This window comes from Gadus morhua, chromosome 6, assembly GCF_902167405.1.
Source record: "Gadus morhua chromosome 6, gadMor3.0, whole genome shotgun sequence".
NCBI classification, from domain to species: Eukaryota; Metazoa; Chordata; class Actinopteri; order Gadiformes; family Gadidae; genus Gadus; species Gadus morhua.
In genome coordinates, this window is record NC_044053.1 from 13635427 (window position 1) to 13655445 (window position 20019).

At 44.5% G+C, this 20019-nt stretch overlaps 1 protein-coding gene and 1 long non-coding RNA gene across 4 annotated transcripts; both read left to right on the forward strand.

The window, feature by feature from the left end:
* Positions 1-2105: 2105 nt before the first annotated feature.
* On the forward strand, positions 2106-5902 carry LOC115545445 (uncharacterized). Of its 2 annotated transcripts, XR_003977093.1 has the most exons (3): positions 2106-2343; positions 2515-2566; positions 4203-5902. It is a non-coding gene; the product is annotated as an uncharacterized LOC115545445 (long non-coding RNA). The 2 variants fall into 2 exon arrangements; XR_003977092.1 differs by lacking the exon at positions 2106-2343 and having other exon boundaries at positions 2445-2566.
* A 3059-nt stretch (positions 5903-8961) lies between these two features.
* On the forward strand, positions 8962-19314 carry fam219ab (family with sequence similarity 219 member Ab). Of its 2 annotated transcripts, none has more exons than XM_030358620.1 (6): positions 8962-9369; positions 10494-10596; positions 12700-12805; positions 15500-15580; positions 15793-15880; positions 18402-19314. In XM_030358620.1, exons 1-6 carry the CDS (start codon positions 9292-9294, stop codon positions 18558-18560), a joined length of 615 nt encoding a protein of 204 aa, XP_030214480.1. In that variant the 5' UTR covers positions 8962-9291; the 3' UTR covers positions 18561-19314. The 2 variants fall into 2 exon arrangements, with proteins under 2 accessions (XP_030214480.1, XP_030214481.1); XM_030358621.1 differs by having other exon boundaries at positions 8984-9369; positions 15793-15847.
* Positions 19315-20019: the final 705 nt, after the last annotated feature.

Here is a 20019-nt window from a genome sequence, read left to right on the forward strand (position 1 = left end):
ACTTGTTGTATTAATTTAAAACACAGCCCTTTAACGACCAGCATGGAGAGGGTAGGTAGGCTACCGAGTAAATTTTCACCGGGAATATTAAAACCAAACAAAAAAAATAATTAAGAAGAGTGTGAGTGAAGGCCAAATGAACATCTAAAGGAATTCCTTGAAATGAAGACTCTTCATCTATGAAACAGAGGCTTTATTCGAAACATGAATCTAATATTTCTGAAGGACATTGACCTCGCTGCTCCCCTCCCCCCGGTTAATGTGAAAGCCATCACAATCATCTGCTGAATATACCCTTGCCTTTAATAGCCTTTGGGAAGATTGAGGGAATAGAGCGAAGAAAGAGAAATGACGGATAAAAGGATGATCTGTAAATCCCGCCTTTATTTCCCCCGTCTCCCCTCTCCTCCCTGTGTGTGTGTGTGTGTGTGTGTGTGTGTGTGTGTGTGTGTGTGTGTGTGTGTGTGTGTGTGTGTGTGTGTGTGTGTGTGTGTGTGTGTGTGTATTTTATGTTTGGTTAGAAGAGATGGGGGGGGGGGGGGGGTGAAGGGAGAGTGAGTACTCTCTTATGCACTAACACATTTGAAAGTGATTTCTTTATGGGAACATGTTACTTAATTTTTTCATGGTGAGGTTGACATAGATAGTTGAGAGGGATAGAGAGAGAGAGAGAGAGAGAGAGAGAGAGAGAGAGAGAGAGAGAGAGAGAGAGAGAGAGAGAGAGAGAGAGAGAGAGAGAGAGAGAGAGAGAGAGAGAGAGACTCACTAAAGTTCTCAGATAAATGCCTCTGGGTGGTGCTTCTCTTCAGTGAACATCAGCCAGTGATCACTGATGTCTGCTTATCATTCCCCTTCTTCTGCACAGCCGGTGATTCTCTCTGGACTCTAACTGAACAGCAACACTCTATATCATATCAACGAGGGCGCGTGTTTCCGGTACTCTAATCCCATGAATGAATAATGCATGGTGTGTTCCTCTCCCGGGTCTCTGCCGGAGCAGCTTTTGTGTGGAACCAGAAGTGAGAACAGAGGGCTGAGGAGAACGCTTTGTTTTCTGGTTGAACTCACTGGGTCACGCCAGGCCACGCCCCTCTGGGCCATGACCCTATAAGCCACGCCCACCTTGCCTCCCTCCCATCCCTTCTCTCTCTCTCTCTCTCTCTCTCTCTCTCTCTCTCTCTCTCTCTCTCTCTCTCTCTCTCTCTCTCTCTCTCTCTCTCTCTCTCTCTCTCTCTCTCTCTCTCTCTCTCTCTCTCTCTCTCTCTCTCTCTCTCTCTCTCTCTCTCTCTCTCTCTCTCTCTCTCTCTCTCTCTCTCTCTCTCTCAACAAAGGACTCTGTTATGACCCTTGGGAACTGTTTTTCTGAATACCAATTAGGGGAGAAAACGAACCGAATCCAGCCTTTATGCTGCAATTTCCCAAGCCTACTTTCCCTACTACATTACTCTAATACAGTTAGACAATTATCTTTACTTATATTTTACATATTTTGACTTATCTTTATTAACTTTATCTTTTATTGTTGCTGCTTTGTAGCTGTTGAGGAACCAAGCCTAAAATCTTACTCTTCTCTTGTACTTGTACAATAAGATGTAATAAAAATGATTCTGATTCTCATTGAGTTCCAGCGGTATTAGTAAAGAGCGAGGCTGGTCTGTACTGCTTCATTACATCATCTCAGGCGATAAGCTCTCCAACTCTCCTCTCGAACTCTCTCGGGTGTTACTGCACGTAGGCCTACGTTGCGTCAGGACTCATTTGATTTTGCTGGGCGTAAAACACACTGCTTTACTCTCGTCGCTGAACTCGGATATTCGAACACATGTCCAACGGTAGACTATCGACAGATGAATAAAGTTGTCCGTGCCGACTTGTTGATCATGTCCGAGAGAGAGAGAGAGAGAGAGAGAGAGAGGGAGAGGGAGAGGGAGAGGGAGAGGGAGAGGGAGAGGGAGAGGGAGAGAGAGAGAGAGAGAGAGAGAGAGAGAGAGAGAGAGAGAGAGAGAGAGAGAGAGAGAGAGAAAGAGGGAAAGCCGATGATTGGATGTTCTTCGCGCCTCTTTATAAGTCGTTTACGGAGCGTGAGACACGGGGGAGAAAGACTCGCGAGGGGGAGGGAGGGACCGGGGACTCGAAGGAGGGGAGGGGGCAACAGGAGCTCGATACCGAGCAACACGGACAGCAGCATCCAGACTGTTGTCCCTTCCTGTTTATTAACACCAGTTCGCGATAACCTTTTGGAGATGCAGTGGTTGACGGTGCATGCGTGCTGATTTCATTTCGAGTCGGTTCTGGAGTTGTGGGAACTAGTCCCACTTGTACACAAGTTCTTACTTAATAAAAGTGAGGCTGGCTCGGGTCTTGCACGCTGGGTGTGTGTGTGTGTGTGTGTGTGTGTGTGTGTGTGTGTGTGTGTGTGTGTGTGTGTGTTGGGGGCGGGGGGGGGGGGGGGGGGGGGGATGCAACACTGTGCGTGGGAACGTTTATTTTTATTTACCCTTCACTCTCATGCAGGACTTGGAGGGAGCACACGCATGGATGGATATGGGATACCTGCCGACCATAGGTAGGCTCTTCAACTGAGGGGTGTGTGTCAAATGTCCGTGTCTCAATTGTTAATGGCGGCAGCTTAGTGTGCAGGACTCTGAATGGTTAAGTCATATGATCTAAAATAAACAAAAGCTAATTACTAATGACGTAATTCGGGACTCAATATTCAAACCCTTAGGCTGTTTTATTAATATATATTATTGTGATATACTGTTCTTTCATGAATTCAAATTATCCGAGCAATTTCGATGGCGCCTGACACTGAGTCCCTAAATCATTATGCAAAATGCGGTTTTGAAGTTATTCCATTTGGTGATGCTGCGTGCGCACCATTATCACGCATGTGTAGGCCAATGTGTCTGACCACTATGGGATATTTGCATCTATCTCCATGAGAGTGTGTGTTCAAACAAGCAAACAAACATGCGTATCATAGATAGGCCTCACATTCATTGGCCCCTTCATCACCAACAAAGACACATTCTGTTGTTGCCTTAATCAGATTCTTCCCAACGACCTCCCAACATAGCTGTTGGTGAGTGTGTCACATTCATTCCATCGAGATTTCAAACTCTGTTTAATCTCTGCTTTGAAGTTGGCTGTAGTTCTTGGAATTTGTGCACATGTACACACACGTACACACACGCACACACACATTCGCTTGTCTCATGGTAGATCACTTTTGATCTCATGCCAGTCTCATTTACTTATTTAAAACTAAACCTCGTGTCCATCCATTAACTTACTAATAGAGTTAAACCCCCATTCTATCTAAAATAATTGTACATATCATTTGAATTAAAATAATATATCCTGACAGCCATAAAATGACTAAATGGTGTATTCTTGGAAGGCTGATTTGCTCTAATTGTATTTAACTAAACCACGCTTACAAGTCATGTGGTGTAGTGTTCATTGACCTTTCCATAAAACTATTTCCTTTCATTTATATTGGAGTACCATAAACATATATTGGTTTCATTTATCTTCACAGACAACTCTACTCACAACAATAGACACCCAGAAATGTACCCAATTTACAACAACAGCAATGTTTTAAACAAAAGTTGGACATTAAGAATCTCTCCACCTTCAGTGACCACTCTGTTCTATCTAAAGTGGTGTAATAATATTAATGTAATACTACAACTTTTTAATTTTGCATAATGGAAACGTATCTTCTGAACTATAGTGTCTCCATAGAATAAACACTATTAATCGACTGAGGAAATTAACATAAATATTTACTTATTTAGCATAAATCTTTCTCTAACTAAGGAGCAAAATGCATGTAAGCAATTCTAGCCATTATACACTCTATGAACCCACACTTTACAAAATACTCTTTCTCAAGAAATATTGCAATGATATATCAAAATGAGTGCATAGGTCACTATCTTACTCCTCACTTTAAAAACCTTAGCAACTGTTGACCTCCCAAGGCAGGTCAGGTAACACATGTAATCTGAATGGCCCAGGACACCGGTGTCCCCACAGCACCTATTTCAATGCACACAAACTTTGCACCTCTGTATGTTTGCACTAAACAAACAGATGCATGGGTTCTGCTTGAACACATGTGAACTATGAGAGCCTCACACAGGATATTAACTCAGGTCGTTGCATTCTCTCCTTCACCTCCCCTTCTTTAGATCGCGGCTGTACCACTCAACATGGAGCTGAGATGCCGGAAGATCGCCCAAGATCAGGCTCCAGGGTCTGAGACCTGAACACCCTGAACACAGCCCCCTCCTCCAGGCCCCCCCACTATGGCCGACGATCTGAGGACCGGCCTGTCCGTGTGGGCCATCGTCGCCATTGTGTGTAACTCTGCGGTGGGCATCCTCATCCTCATTCTGTTCGCCATCCTCTACAAGGCCTGCCAGGTGCCCTCCAAACCCCCCAATGGGACGCCGGCCCTCTTCACGGTTCTCGAACCAGAGACCAGGGAGGAGAAGTACAGGCTGGTGGCACCCTGAGACTCCTTAATGTTGTTCACCTTGACGGAGGGTGTCTGGGTGGGCGTCTGGGGAGCTCTGGAAGAGTTCGACACTGACCTCGAGTCATGCATTGTGGCCAAATATGAAACGATTCTTCTCCCTTCCTTTCTCACCTTCATGAGCAGAAGGAGGTAAACACACCTGTCTTTTGTCGTGTTCCTTTATCCAAGAGTCCTTTTCTCCTTCGTCAGTGTCTCTCACCTTTACCCCAAGCCGGTTAGCGGAGCTCAGACCAATTCAAGCGGAGCGCCGGGTATGCCTTTGAAGGATTATGTAAAGGAACAGAAAAATAAGACAGGCCCAACAATCCTCTTATCTTCACCAACACTGCGGCTCTGGGACCGTCCATCTGCCTCTCCCTCGACACACAGCACCTGGACAGCTTCTCCCTCTCCTTCATCTTCTCCTCTTTCCCCTCCTTCAATTGGTATCTTGGTCTCGCTCTGTCTCTCTCTGTCTCTCTCTGTCTCTCTCTCTCTCTCTCTCTCTCTCTCTCTCTCTCTCTCTCTCTCTCTCTCTCTCTCTCTCTCTCTCTCTCTATCATAACTGCAAAACATGTACGAAAGAAAGAGCAAGGAGCAAGGAGGGAGGTGAATTCTAAACCAGAGGAGTTGAGTGGGAGACAGAATGATCAGGGTGAGGGAGGGAGACCTGGGGACAAGGGAGGCTCGAATGAACTGCAGCGTCTTGGAGCTCTTCCAGATGGTGCATGGATATTGCTATGGGGTACAGAGATGATCAGCAGGTAGGTGTAGCAGAGGGGAGAGCTAAAGAAAGGCAGTGAGGAAAGGAAAATGCCAACCAAGAAAGGGAATGAAAGAGGCCAGACAGGTTGGAGAGGAAGATGATGGAAATAAAGGCAAGCAAATGCTGGAAATCTGTAGTCCAGCACTATTATATTCTTCGGACAAAGCCAATTGTTCTTCATCAATATATATAGAGCTTAAAATATCCACAGTGCTAATTATGTAATTTGCAGTTCAATTTCAGTCACTCACATGTCCAACATAATCCTAATTATTCTGACGGCATTAGGATAAACTATTCCAGTCTGGGGAGTATATTATCCGAATTTCATTTCTGTACCTCACTATTGTCCATTTTTTTTAGTTTCTATTGGTTCATTTTCCTATTGGATAGCATTTTAACTTGGGGTCCCCATATGACCTATAATTGAAATCCTAAAGGTACATTCACATTCTGATGCTATGCTCTGTGTCTGCATTTTTATTGACAAAAACAAACTTTTTATGTGAATTTAATATGGGCTGCATTAAATGAGTCACCATAGGCGTTGGTGTCTCTTGGATGTATAATTTATTTTCTTAAATAAAAAAGTTATGGAATGCTAATACCTGGAATGCCTATCTTTCTATTTTACCCTGTGGATGACCTGTGTGTGTGTGTGTGTGTGTGTGTGTGTGTGTGTGTGTGTGTGTGTGTGTGTGTGTGTGTGTGTGTGTGTGTGTGTGTGTGTGTGTGTGTGTGTGCGTGCGTGCGTGCGTGCGTGCGTGCGTGCGTGCGTGCGTGCGTGCGTGCGTGTGTGGTCTGTGTCTGTGTCTGTGTCTGTGTGTGTGTGTGTGTGTGTGTGTGTGTGTGTGTGTGTGTGTCTGTTTATGTCTTAATAAGATGATTAACATGGTAGACAATGGAGGCAAATACCAGACACAGAATGGACAAACATTAGTAGGCTCCCATGCGAGCGTACATTGAAATATCGCGGTGCACATTAACAAATAGGAGAGGTATGGTGTTTAAAAACATGCACAGATCTCAGCCGGCACCACCTCAAAAGCATCCCCTGTATAGAGCATCGGTTGGAGTCGGGTTGATGTTTTAAACTCTCCTGAGCTATGAAAACCTTCATAGTTCTTTACGTCTTTTACCTACAGCATTGACGTACCTGTCAGCCGGTTGTCAAATACTGACACGTTTTCCCACAGAGCAAAGAACTTTCCATCAGGGCATGAACAGAATTCACTGGCCCAGCCTACACCAGTCTCCAAAATATGACAGATGCATCCATCAACACAACTAGGGATCCAGAGGACGAGCCAGCAGAAAGCCGTTCCCTCTGCTGAAGGCAGTGTGACTGGATATCTGCATTATATAACATGAACAAATACACTACAAGCAGGGAGATTACTAATAAAGGCCCAGTGGCCGAAGTAATCTGCAGCTCTATCTGCCTCAGCTGTAGGGGTTGTGTCAGATATGCTCACTAGAGCCCTTCCACTGCCGATGGACAGGTCGGAGATGCTCGCTGCACACTTGTGTGCGACTATGTTTCTGGTGTGTGCGTGTATATTAGGATTAAATGTTTGTGTTGTACCATTGCCTATGTAGCAGTGTTTTGTGTCTGCTTTATAGGTAAGACACACATGTAGTACATGAGTTTGAAGAAGAGGTTCAACTGTTTAATTGGGAAATACGTTCATCCTGGATTCTTCAACCTCAACAGATAGTTTGATATTTTGCCGTACTCAGTGCTGAATAGATGGATTTTCTGAGGGTGCCTGCCTTCTTTCAACTCACCCTTAAATGGAGCCTGTGTTAGCTGGCAGGATGGACAACCTTGAATGCCGAATAATTCCAGTTATTAGGAAATTCCAGAGTGGACTTTAAGGATGAACAGGCAACTGGTGCTTTTCAGGACCCCAGTGTCTGTTGTATAGATGTGTGTGTGTGTGTGTGTGTGTGTGTGTGTGTGTGTGTGTGTGTGTGTGTGTGTGTGTGTGTGTGTGTGTGTGTGTGTGTACGTCTGTGTGTGTGTGTGTGTGTGTGTGTGTGTGTGTGTGTCCGTGCATGTCTGTGTGTGTGTTATTAATCCAGCGCAGTCACACCATTTGAATTGATATGACTCATCAGGCAGAACTCTAATCCCGTTTTCAAAGTCAAGACGCCAAAGATTCATTAAAATGCTTGCATGCACACACACACACACGCACACACGCACGCACGCACGCACGCACACACACACACACACACACACACACACACACACAAACACACACTGTAATGGACATTTCCATAAGACATGTTGTTCGAAAGACACTGAGACCCCTTAGTTATTTTCTACCGTAACTATTTCACTGTTTTTACTGCGCTTATCGCCCTTGAGGGGAACTAAGACTTTGAGCCCGCTTCATTGACTGAGACACATCGAAACCACAAGCTATATCCGGAGACATCAAAACCATAAACTATTTCCTCACCTTTTGCAGCTGGGCCCTCAAAGACGTCACTGTTGGGGCCACTTTTGGGGGCTCACCACTGTTGGGGGCTCACTTCAGTGCTTCTTATTTTCGTGTTGTGTGGCCTCTCTGAGCAGAGAATACTTTTATCTTTTACTATTTTTACCCTTTATTTCAATAAATGATTTAGGTTTACTCTGAGGTGCGTTGTCAATACAGTTCAAAGAATTTCCACAACAACAAGCACGCACACACACACACACACACACACACACACACACACACACACACACACACACACACACACACACACACACACACACACACACACACACACACACATTCAAGCAGACACACACACACAAAAAACATTGATATCCAATTGTTTTAAGTCGCAGTCATTTAGTCTGTATAACTCTTTCCTCTGTCTGCAAGGTTTAATTATGAAACAAAGAAAACTGAAATATCGTCAACGCTAAAGAAAATCAATTATATGAATGAAAACACTTTGAGGAACAATGAAACACATGATTGTGCGTGTGAGAGAGAAAATGAGAAACTTAAAGTTGCTTTCCTTCAATCTAAATGCTAATTACTCCAATTCAATGTGGCCCTACCAGTAAGATTAGGCCTAAGACATACAACCTTTCGATACATTTATGACAATACATTTACAAACATATGTTCCAATTAAGTTTCCCACTTTTTAGCTACAGGTAATTTATGTTCAACAAACTCTACCCTGTCCAAATGCTGCAGTCTATGCCAAATAGCCGATCAAACACCCTACAAAACTGCATACAGATGTCTTAGCTATGACCCAAATAGACCATCTTTTTCGATTCAGATTTAACTGCACCCTTCATCATTCAAATCCTGTCCGTGGGCCTATTTCTTATTTGTTGGTGTTATATTGCCATCTGTTGGCAGAGTTTACGGGTACTACTGGGTAAACTTGTAGCTGCTGGTTTTGGGTGGTCGGCTTTTGAAACGTGCCGTTCCTGCCCTCTGCTGGTACGTGTTTGTAAGGGCGACATGTTGACAAAATGTAGTGATTTTTTTAAAATCATGAAACATTGATGCTCGACCACGGTAAATCCGGACTACCGGTTTAAAATAATTGAAACACGAATTTACCCAAATAATATAGTATTCTAGCAATTACATCCAGACAATTGTGTTCCAATTACTGTTGTGTTCATTTTTCCAATTGTGTTTCACAAATCAACATTTACTCTGACAATGAAGTCCTTGTTTTTCTTCTTGCATCGAACATGATTGGACCACTGTGGACCCACATTACTGTGTTCACTTCCAACTCCATCTGGCTAGACTGCTCCACACCCGGAAGTGGGTGGATGTCATCCACTGATCAGAAACGTTACACCGCCTGCTGGGATGAGGCTCAAAACACCGGATTCTCAAAGGAGACCGTTACAAAGCTGAGATAAACGATACAAAATCTAAACCGTATATCTATATTCATTTTCACGCAGGTACGAGATAACCAGGCTGCAGGAGGAGATTCAACATTCCGCGTCGCCAGGATGATGGAAGAGATAGATAGATTTCAAGTCCCGAGCGCCGTGCAAGAGGCGGAGATGCAGTCTGAGATGCAGCCTCTTGTGAGTCAGATATATTTTGCCATGCCTTGATTTAATGTAAAAAAATTACCCCCCCTAAAAAATGCTACATTTATGGGCCCATATATTGATCGTCTCACATTCCCGCAATGGTTTAGTGAGTTTGAACGAGGCCCATGTTATGGTTGTATACATTACGTTCATCCTCCATCACCTCCAATGTTTGATCATGTTTATTTGTGAAAGTCTGTTTTCCTTTCCGATTTAAGAACATGTAATCCATTGTTAATGGGGAAAGCGACGTGTTTACATTTAGAGATGGGTTGCTCAGCAGCTGCGTGGGGTGTGCTGCGTAGCAGCATCCATGTCTGGGGAGACCGCCATGGGTTTTAGCCCCATCCAAAGCATCATTCACTTATCCTTTGCTTCGTACCCAATCTCAGCAGTTCATAGATATTGTATTGGATTTAATGTCTGCTCCTTTCTAGACTATCGTCACTGTTTTTATTCTGAGAAGCCTATCTGGGATTCGTACCGCGAATGTGTCCGTGCTCCGTTCTGCAGTACCTGGTCCCCGTGGAAGCTTGGCGCCACTAGGATCAATCAATTGCACTTGATCGGTGGCCCCAAATGCCCCCAGAGAGCCTTTACCGGTCGGCTCATGAGCACGGCCAGGCAGAGTTCGTTCACATTCTTCCATCATTTTAGGAATCGAATTGTCTGGGCATTGATTATTTCATGAGAGAGCAGACAATATTCATGTTGAACAAGAGATGTTGCAACTGTTATAGATCTATTTGTTCTTGTACGAGTTGTGTAGTGTAATGGTTTCTAATGAGTTGTATTTGTTCTATTGTTCTACAATCACCAATCAGACTACCGGTATCTTCCGATACACAACAATAATTCATGTAGGCCTAAATAGGAACATATAGTCTGAAGGCGACTCCCCCAGCTGAAAGTTTCTTGGTTCGAACCCCAAGGCCCCTTGTCTATATGAAGGTCTCCTTTAGCCGAGGACGGCATCACTCGAGGGTCGTCGTGTTATCAGTTAGAATCATTTTGTTAAACAAGTGCAGGTCATGGGTTCTTAGCTCCTCTGCAAAGTACAGCAGGGATGTTTAGCTAATGCGTCAGTCACTGAGACGTGTGACCTTTGACACCAGGACCCGGCCTCGTCCACAGCCTCCTCCGAGGCCGACTCGGACCCCCGCGAGGTCGAGCCCGCCAGCCTCACCTACAAACCCTCCCCCCTACAGATGAAGATAGGTGAGGTCAACACCGTCCAATCTGCTCTGTATAACCTGTACCCCCTCTTATACAGGTAACAGGTTATAACCTCTAACCTGTTAACACTTATAACCTGTACCCCCTCTTATACAGGTAACAGGTAATATAACCTCTAACCTGTTAACACTTATAACCTGTACCACCACTTATACATGTAACCTCTAACCCAGTGGTTCTCAATTATTTTTCTGTCATTACCCCCCTAGGAGACAAAACATTATTTTTCGCCCTCCCTGAATTTAAATACTATTGAGAACCTGCTACTATTTATTTATTCATCTGTACAAAACCACTGTATGAGTTTCTGGCACCAGCATTCTGCATACAATCACCTTTATTCTAAATAAATTAATACAATTAGCTGAGATAACATCTGCAACAACTTAAAACAATTTCCAAGTTCAGTTTATTAACTCAATTTGTAACGTTTAAACAAGACTGCTAAGTCTGTGTGAATCTCAAAACAGAGAAAGAAGAGCAAATGATTTACTTGGGTTTGCGTTTAATTCAAAATATTTTTAAACAGTAAGCATTGGTAACAGGTAACAGGTTATAACCTCTAACCTGTTAACAGATTATAAACTCTACAATGTTAACACTCATAACCTGTTCCTCCACTTAAACAGGTAACAGGTTATAACCTCTAACCTGTTAACAGATTATAAACTCTAACATTTTAACACTCATAACCTGTACCTCCACTTAAACAGGTAACAGGTTATAACCTTTAACCTGTTAACACTTATAACCTGTACCACCACTAGGTAACAGGTTATATCCTGTAACCTGTTAACACTTATAACCTGTACCACCACTAGGTAACAGGTTATATCCTGTAACCTGTAAACACTTATAACCTGTACCACCATTAGGTAACAGGTTATAACCTCTAACCTGTTAACACTTATAACCTGTACCACCATTAGGTAACAGGTTATATCCTGTAACCTGTAAACACTTATAACCTGTACCACCATTAGGTAACAGGTTATATCCTGTAACCTGTAAACACTTATAACCTGTACCACCACTTATATAGGTAACAGGTTATATCCTGTAACCTGTAAACACTTATAACCTGTACCACCACTTATATAGGTAACAGGTTATATCCTGTAACCTGTAAACACTTATAACCTGTACCACCATTAGGTAACAGGTTATATCCTGTAACCTGTAAACACTTATAACCTGTACCACCACTTATGTAGGTAACAGGTTATATCCTGTAACCTGTAAACACTTATAACCTGTACCACCACTTATATAGGTAACAGGTTATATCCTGTAACCTGTAAACACTTATAACCTGTTCAACAACTGCTTTGTTTAACATCTCAGTCGTATTTTGACATCAGCGTTTTAAAATTGGGTCTTGGAAAAATCCGGAATGATTTTGTTTTACAAATTAATTTGAGTAACATTGAGATGTCTTTTTTGCAAATTTGGTAAATTAATAATACTAAATTGAACCACTAGAATACTTTTTGTACAGAATGCAGGTTTCATATGCCCTTCGTAACTACGCGTCCCACCTCACAACTTATCTTCAAGCGACTTTCAAGAGGATTCCCCCACAGTGGAGCAGACTCACTTTTGAAACAGCAACGTGTCGTTTGACATGGAAAACGGTCTTTGGTGAAACACGATTGATCCATTGATCCACTACGAATGTCAGATACATGATCAAGGCATTCTCATTTTTAAAGGGGTTGGTTCAAAATAATAAATTATAACATTTAGCAGCTGTCACACCCTTTGAAGACGAGTCCCCTCATGTTTTCGTCGAGTGCACGTTTTCATTGCCTGTCCTCTCCTGACGACTCTGGGAGTGCACCGGTGACTCACTCGATCCGAGGCTGACTCATGATCTGACTCACGATCTGAGAAAGCAGCGTCTTGTTTCTGCCGTCTGACAACCCAACGGAAAGTACACTGCTCTGTTCGGATCAGAGGAAATCTGTTTTTTGTGGTGATTTGTGAAGTTTTGGTGTAGCCTGCCACGACAATATTTGGCATGTCCTTTTGTTTGCTCTGACGCTCAGACCGACGTTCTCACATTGTGCTCCGGTGTCTCCCTAGATAAACAGAGGGAGCTGTCCAGAAAGGGCTCCATCAAGAACAGTAACGCGGTGGGCAGTCCAGTGAACCAACAGCCCAAGAAGAACAATGTTATGGCCAGGACACGGTAGGAGACCTGCTAGTCTGGGCTCATGATGTGCTGCTTTAGTTTGGACACAAAGGTCACTCAGTTTAATCTGTGTTACCTTCAGAGGAAATCAGTCTTTCCTCCATCATTTCACGTCTCCTTGTGGAGCTGCTCTACTAGGACTGGAAGCCCCCCCTCCCATTAGAAAAGCACACGTCTCACCAGACACATGCTCTATCAATTCCAAATCTTTCTCCACTATGGCCGTCGCATGACACCACCTGACAGCGCAGTGCCAGATCTTCTAGCACTGTGCGAATCCTTGACACTCCATTGTAACAAACCAAACAAAGATGACCCCGATCCGATCTTCCCATGCGTGGTCCTTTCTACTATGTGTGGTGGCGCTCTGTGTCGAGAACGTCTTAGTTTCATGGCTCCCTGTAACTTCAACATCAGGCGCAAGCAGCAGTAAACAGCAGCTTCAAAGGGACTGAAAGTTGAAAAGGGAAACCGTTATTATAGGATGTTACGTAGTATGTGCAAATGTATGTGTACATCAGTACAGCATTCAGTCAACGCAAATTCGAGCATTCCAACATTCCACCAGGCCTGAACCAACCGGTTATACACAGAACAAAAACCTCAGTCAGTAGTCTGGCTTCAATTATACTCGTCACTTTTGTGATTGGCTGTGCCAGATCCGATGCAATCCTGGTTCCTTTGGAGAAGGGGGTTTGAGAACGCAGCCAGCCCTGGCGGGAACAAATCGCCATTAACGTTTGGACCTGGCTGCTGGACCTTTGCATGCGAAAGCACACTTTTGAGCATGTACTGGAAGAATCCCAGCAGGCTACGGCATGGGCTGTGGTTTTAATGGCATAGCCAGTACTCGACCCACACGGTGCCCAGATGGCCGTCCACACACCTATACAGTGAATGTGTCGTGGCGTGAGCGACTGATAAAAACTGCATTCAAACGACAAGTGAACAAGGCCTTGGGACTCTGAAACACGTCCAAAGGTCAGCTGGGGTGAGCAATATGGATGGATCAGGAACAGAACACATGTCCTTTACTTCGGTCTTTAACCATTTCTGATGAGGGGGCTTTCAGCAGCGTTTGAGTCCTTGAGACGGGCAGTCCTTGTGGATTCCTGAGTGCCGCTACGTCAGCGTCTGCAGAAGGTGCTGTTTTCAAGAAGGGCCCTAATCAGCTCCTTCTGCTTAGAGCAGCCCTTCAGCTGTGCCAGAAGGGGGTGTTTGCCAGAGACACGAGGCGCTTGTAATCCTAACAAGACGTCCACATATTGTGTATCACACACCGATATCCGTACTAGACTGATGAGGATGTCCTTTAAAACAGCAGTTTATCAATGACTTGTTTATAAACCAAACAAGCCATTGAGAAATTAAACAGTCAATTCTGTTGGGATTTGTCTATTTATCCCCAAATGTTTAATCTTTGAAAAAAATAAATGAGAACTTAATTAAGTGCTAATGAGATTAAGCGCCTACTGTACTGCCCAGGCCTACTAAAGATGATTTGTAAGGTCATATGGCCGATTGTGAGGCTATAAACATGTTAAAATAATTACACACTAATAATTAATAATACACACTAATAATAAAAATAAAATGAAAACATGGTCTTCAAACGATTAAGAAGGTTTATTTTGAGGAAACGGCCCCCTTGTGGGACTGTAATGCTACATGCCCACTGCACCGTCAGTCAACGGACGTGGGAAGGCGTGGCTGACTGATGGGGGAGTAGTCTTTGCAGAGGCATCCATCAGCCAATCAAATTGCTTCGCCGGGTTCTTCCCGCTTCTTCCTGCTTGTTGCGAGGCAAGATTACCCGATTTCCTGCTTTCCAGTATCGTCAGAGCCCGAGTCGCGTCACAGTGCTTAAATGTGCATACGTGATCTGATTGGATGACGGATCCGTCGCTGCCGAAAAAGTTGAAAATTTTTCAACTTCTTGACGGAGCCGAAGGCTCCAACGGAACGGACGGATCCACAATGCATTGCGCGTCCGTCCCCATTCAAAGTCAATGGGGATCAGTCAACGGACGGAGGTAGTGGGCACGGGGCGTAATACAATCAAGCCATACAGGCATCCCATAATGATACTCACCATCATTACTGGAACGGTTGATAATAACGGCCGACATAATTATGATTCTTTATTTCTTGTTCTTATTGGTCATATTCATTGGCTGGATTGTCCCAGGCCTACATCTGCCTACTCCATCCATCGTTAACAAAGCCCCAGCCGAGCCGATCCGATTCCTCCTGACCACGCCCGTAGCAGCTATGAGGTCGCAGGGTCGGGGCCTTTGTCATTCTCTTAGAGCTAAAAAAAAAAAAAATGGAAATGAAATACATCTGTTTGTAAATCAGCGATCGAGAACGAGTGCTTGATTCAGTGCAGGCTTGTTACTTTGTGGTCGCTGTGTGTGTCATCTGGTGGTGTATGTACGAGCCGAGCACAACCGCCCCCAGGTCTTACTCTGAGAGTCTTCTGTGGGGTTAACCTCAGATCTACATCTGATTTCTTCTGCTACATATTTCCCCTGGTGCGGGTCCTATTCATGTCTTTGTGTTCGGAACACACCTAACCTTAATGTCTCCTTCATGTCCATTCTATAAGGTGTGCTCGCTCCTGCTTGAGGCCCTCTATGTTATATGCTAACCTACTTATTATAAGTACCTTTCTTTCTTCCTCTCTTCCAGATTGGTAGTTCCCAACAAAGGGTATTCTTCCTTAGATCAGAGTCCAGATGAAAAGCCCCTGGTGGCCCTAGACACAGACAGGTGAAAACACACACACACACACACACACACACACACGCACACGCACACGCACGCACACACACACAGTATACAACCACACTCTCTCACATACACACACATACGCTCTCTCAAAAACACACACACATACAACTCTGTCGGTCTATACCCTATACCTGTGTGGTGTACATTTCTATGAGGAGCTCATATCCCGTGTCTATGTGTTTGTGTTCCAGCGATGATGACTTTGACATGTCGAGATACTCTTCGTCGGGGTACTCCTCAGCCGAGGTGAGACGGGTGGGATGGCACCCACTCAATCAGGTCCTTCACACTCACACTTTATGTTTATATAATGCATGTAAATGTTCAGGTTAAAAGTTATATATTTCATGTAACTTAAACTAGGGATGGGCACGAGTAGTAAATTCCAAACTCGAGTGATAGAAGGAATTCCTCGAGGATCAATCGAGTACTCGTTTAATCAAATCTATTTTTAGAATGCAACGCATCTGCAGCAGGAATAGGCCTGATGATGAACGGCAATATTACCAACCAAACATGTAATGCTTATTCTCCATCAAAACAGTCAGTTATCAGAGTATTCATTATTTATTTTTGCAAACGTTTAAAAGACATTTTCCTTGCAAAAATAAATAGGCGTCTCACAATTTAAATCACGTCGAACCAAGGCCTGTAACAGTTTAAAAAAAAAAAAAACGAAACAAGTAGCCTAACCATTGCAAATAATTTAAAGCTGCAAATAAAACAGCAGCAAATGGACTATGGAAATACTCAGTGTTCTCTACACGCCCGGGATTACAGCTGCGTCTTGCGGCGGTGAAAATAGCCGACACACTTGGTTGCTGCGGGACGGCTTTCCCGAACTCACCGTTGTGTTTCAGGAGCATATGTTGCCGCATAGTACTTTCTGGTAGCTCGATTTCGCTTGGCATATTGTACATTTCACCTTATGATCTCCTATTTCTTTAAAGTATTTCAATTCTTCGCTGCGCTTTGCTTTAACCGCCATCTCTTAACTTTTTGAATTCTGGCGTGCCTGCACACGGCACGGAACGCGCCACACAGAAATGGATACATTTCATTTGCTTTGTGCCCACTGCATGCGTTAGTGGCGCCGACCGAAAATTGATACATTTGCTTCAGAAAACTTTGTTTGTGTGTGTATATGCAAACTCGAGTTTGCCTGTCCACCAACCGAGTTCATTTGTAACGAGGAGTACTCGAGTAATCGATTCCTCACGCCCATCCCTAACTTAAACTCTAAATGTCTATCAACACCGTGGATCACTGACAGGCCTTTCACACATGAACTCCGGATAAACTCTGGAGAATCGGGTCCGGAAATGATCCGGAGTTTCCCTTTCACACATGTTACACACAACAGGAGACGAACCGCCTCAGACATGTTCAAACATACTGGAGATACGCCAGATAATTCAGGGGAGGGGTGATGCCGGGGCAGAGAGAGTAGGAGGCCGGACGCAAAACGTCTGCAGTGGGAGTCGCAGTATTTTGTTCACAACACATCGAAGTGGGCGGGTGAGGCTTCAACACGTGACTCTTCAGCAACGTCAGCAACACACCAGAAATCACCTCCACAACAAGCCAGCAACGCGTCAACAACACGCTCGCACGCTCGTTGTGAGTTAATTAAGGCCCCGTCCACACGAAGCCGAAACGGGCGAAACCGTTACGGTTTCGATCTATCCGGTTTCGAAGTATCTCCGTAAAGACGAAGCCAAGCGAAACCGGGTAGACCTGTAGAAACGCTGTAGTACACAAGCCAGGCCCATAAGGGGCGCTGCTTCTGCTACAGAAATCCAGAAGGAAAATAAATAAGAAAAGAGGCGAGCATGCGCATAAAGGGTGAGACTCTGCGGGCTTAACAGTCATTGGCTAGAGGATCGAAGGGGGGGGGGGGGCGATGACGTCATGGTTTGCGGTTTCAGTCGGTTTCAGGCGTCCACACGAATCCAAAACGAAACCGGGTAGATTTGAAACCACCTCCGAGGGTGGTTTCAGAAGTTTGCGGTTTCGGTCAGCGGATTCGCCGGCTTCGTGTGGACGGAAGGCCGAACCGTACAAGACCTTTGCGGTTTCGCCATGAAATCGGCTTCGTGTGGACGGGGCCTTACACGAGGGGCCTGGTAGTTTCATGTCTTGAGGGGCAGAATCAGACGTTTCAGTTCACACCTTCAGCCCCACCAGTGATTATCTGGAGAATGTGCGACTTTCTGTGCATGTGTGAAAGGCCTATGACAGAGGTGAAACAAGTTAGGTTTTTGTGTAATTATTGTGATTCCACACTCATACCTAAGCACAGATGGTGCTCCAGTATCCATTGTTGTTGTTTTTACAAGATAGATATGGATCTGGGTGAGTGAATCTCAGGGCTTGAATACCAAACGTTTGATCACAGAACACCACTGCAGTGATCAGTTCTCAACCAAAGATGGCACTGTCTTTGTACTCAGTGAAAATCAAAGCATGAACAGGTGAATCAGCCTCTAGCCAGCTGCGGTCACATGACACCAGCCTTACCTGATTCCCTTGAACTCACAACTGGTCTTACCTGATGAACAGAGTAGCAGGTAGAAATCATGAATCCCAATGTAATGTGTGTGTGTGTGTTTGGGGGGGGGGGAACTGAATCTATCGCAATAGCTTGTTTATTATCTTCGGCTATTTGGTGTTACAGAAGCTTAGCGCTGACCATAATATTAACTAATTTGTGTGTGTGTGTGTGTGTGTGTGAGTGCGGCTGACCTTCCTTGTAACACACCTGCCTCCCATGCCCCGCCCCCTCCCATTTTGCTTTCAGCAAATCAATCAGGACCTGAACATTCAGCTGCTCAAAGATGGTTACCGTCTAGACGAGATCCCGGACGACGAGGACCTGGACCTCATCCCGCCCAAGTCCGTCAACCCCACCTGCATGTGTTGCCAGGCAACCTCCTCCAGCGACTGTCAAATACAGTAACCCTCCCCCTTCCTCCCCGTCTCCCAAAGCTCCCCTCCGAGCCCCGCCCTCTACTTTACACATGACCCCCTCGCAACCCCAGCTGCCTCTCATCTAAGTGTAGTAACCCTATCAGAGAGCGACCACAGAGAAACGCTGGTGGTGGAAGTAGGACCAAAGATAATCCAGTGAAAATAAAAAGGAAAGGCCAAACGGAAAACTAGACAAGATGTTACACCCCCCTCCCCCAAGACTATGATAGTATGTTTTTAAGTGTATTTATTTGATTTCCTCCTATGGTAGGAAACATGCATCTGTCTGTCAGGGATTTGGCTCTCTCTCTTCTTTCCTTCCCTTCTGATTACATGTTGTGACATCTAAGCGAAGCGATCCTTAATGATTACTGCTGCTGACCTTGCCGACCTGCCTACATAACTCCTAGGTTGTATTTATTGTTCTTTTTTGATTCCAGCTTATATATTGACAATTTTTTTGTAGTTTATTCGAATTTTGCGAATTTGGTATGGGAGTACGAGGCATACACACATACACGAACCAAGCACTGAAGGATTGTACGCTGAACGGACGAAAAGCGGAGGCAGATGTAGATGCCGTCATTTTAGAAGCTATTGAATTAGTCGTACTGCACGTGTTTGTGATGTAGCACAGGAGGTATTGCACTTAATCAACCTAATCCCCCCCTCCTATTCACTTCCTTCTTTTGACAACACCACCCTTTACTTGTTCTGGACTGGCTTTCACTGGGGGGGGGGGGGGGGGGGGGGGTATGATCACAAAGGGCCACAGAATGATAAGAAGCACACAGAAGAGAACAGATAGTAAACAAGTAATCATTCATGAGACGGAGAGGACAGCTGGCCCTGGTGCTACTAACAGTTAGCCCTGTTGCTAACAGTTATTAGTGTCCCGGTGTTACTGTCTACTGTGTATCGTCAGACCACTGTTATGGCAATATTGTTTTGTTTAACTATTATTTAATCATTTTGAACGTCTTACTGTTGCACATTGAACATTTTAATTTTGTGTCATGTACGACATTTCCTTGATGTTTATACTGCCTTCCCTATTCAAGAACACACAGTGACAGTGTCTTATCTGAAATGAACTGTGTTGAAAAGGGAAGATTCTTGTTGTTCCTCCTCCCACTCGCTCATCCAAGGGCCAAAGGTTGTGTGTGTGTGTGTGTGTGCGTGTGTGTGTGTGTGTGTGTGTGTGTGTGTGTGTGCGCGTGTGTGTGTGTGTGTGTGTGCGTGTGTACGTGCGTGCATAGGAGGTGGGCAGGAGGGGGGGGATAACTTGAGTTATACTGTAACACGGTTCTTAACTGGAATAAGCTCTGTTTTGTTTTTGGACATATCTTGTTTTACCTCATATCCCCCATGTCCATATACATGTCCTTTCCCCCATTTGACCTAAGGGACTCCTCCCCTGGTGGCCATTATGTGTGTCTGCATCGTTT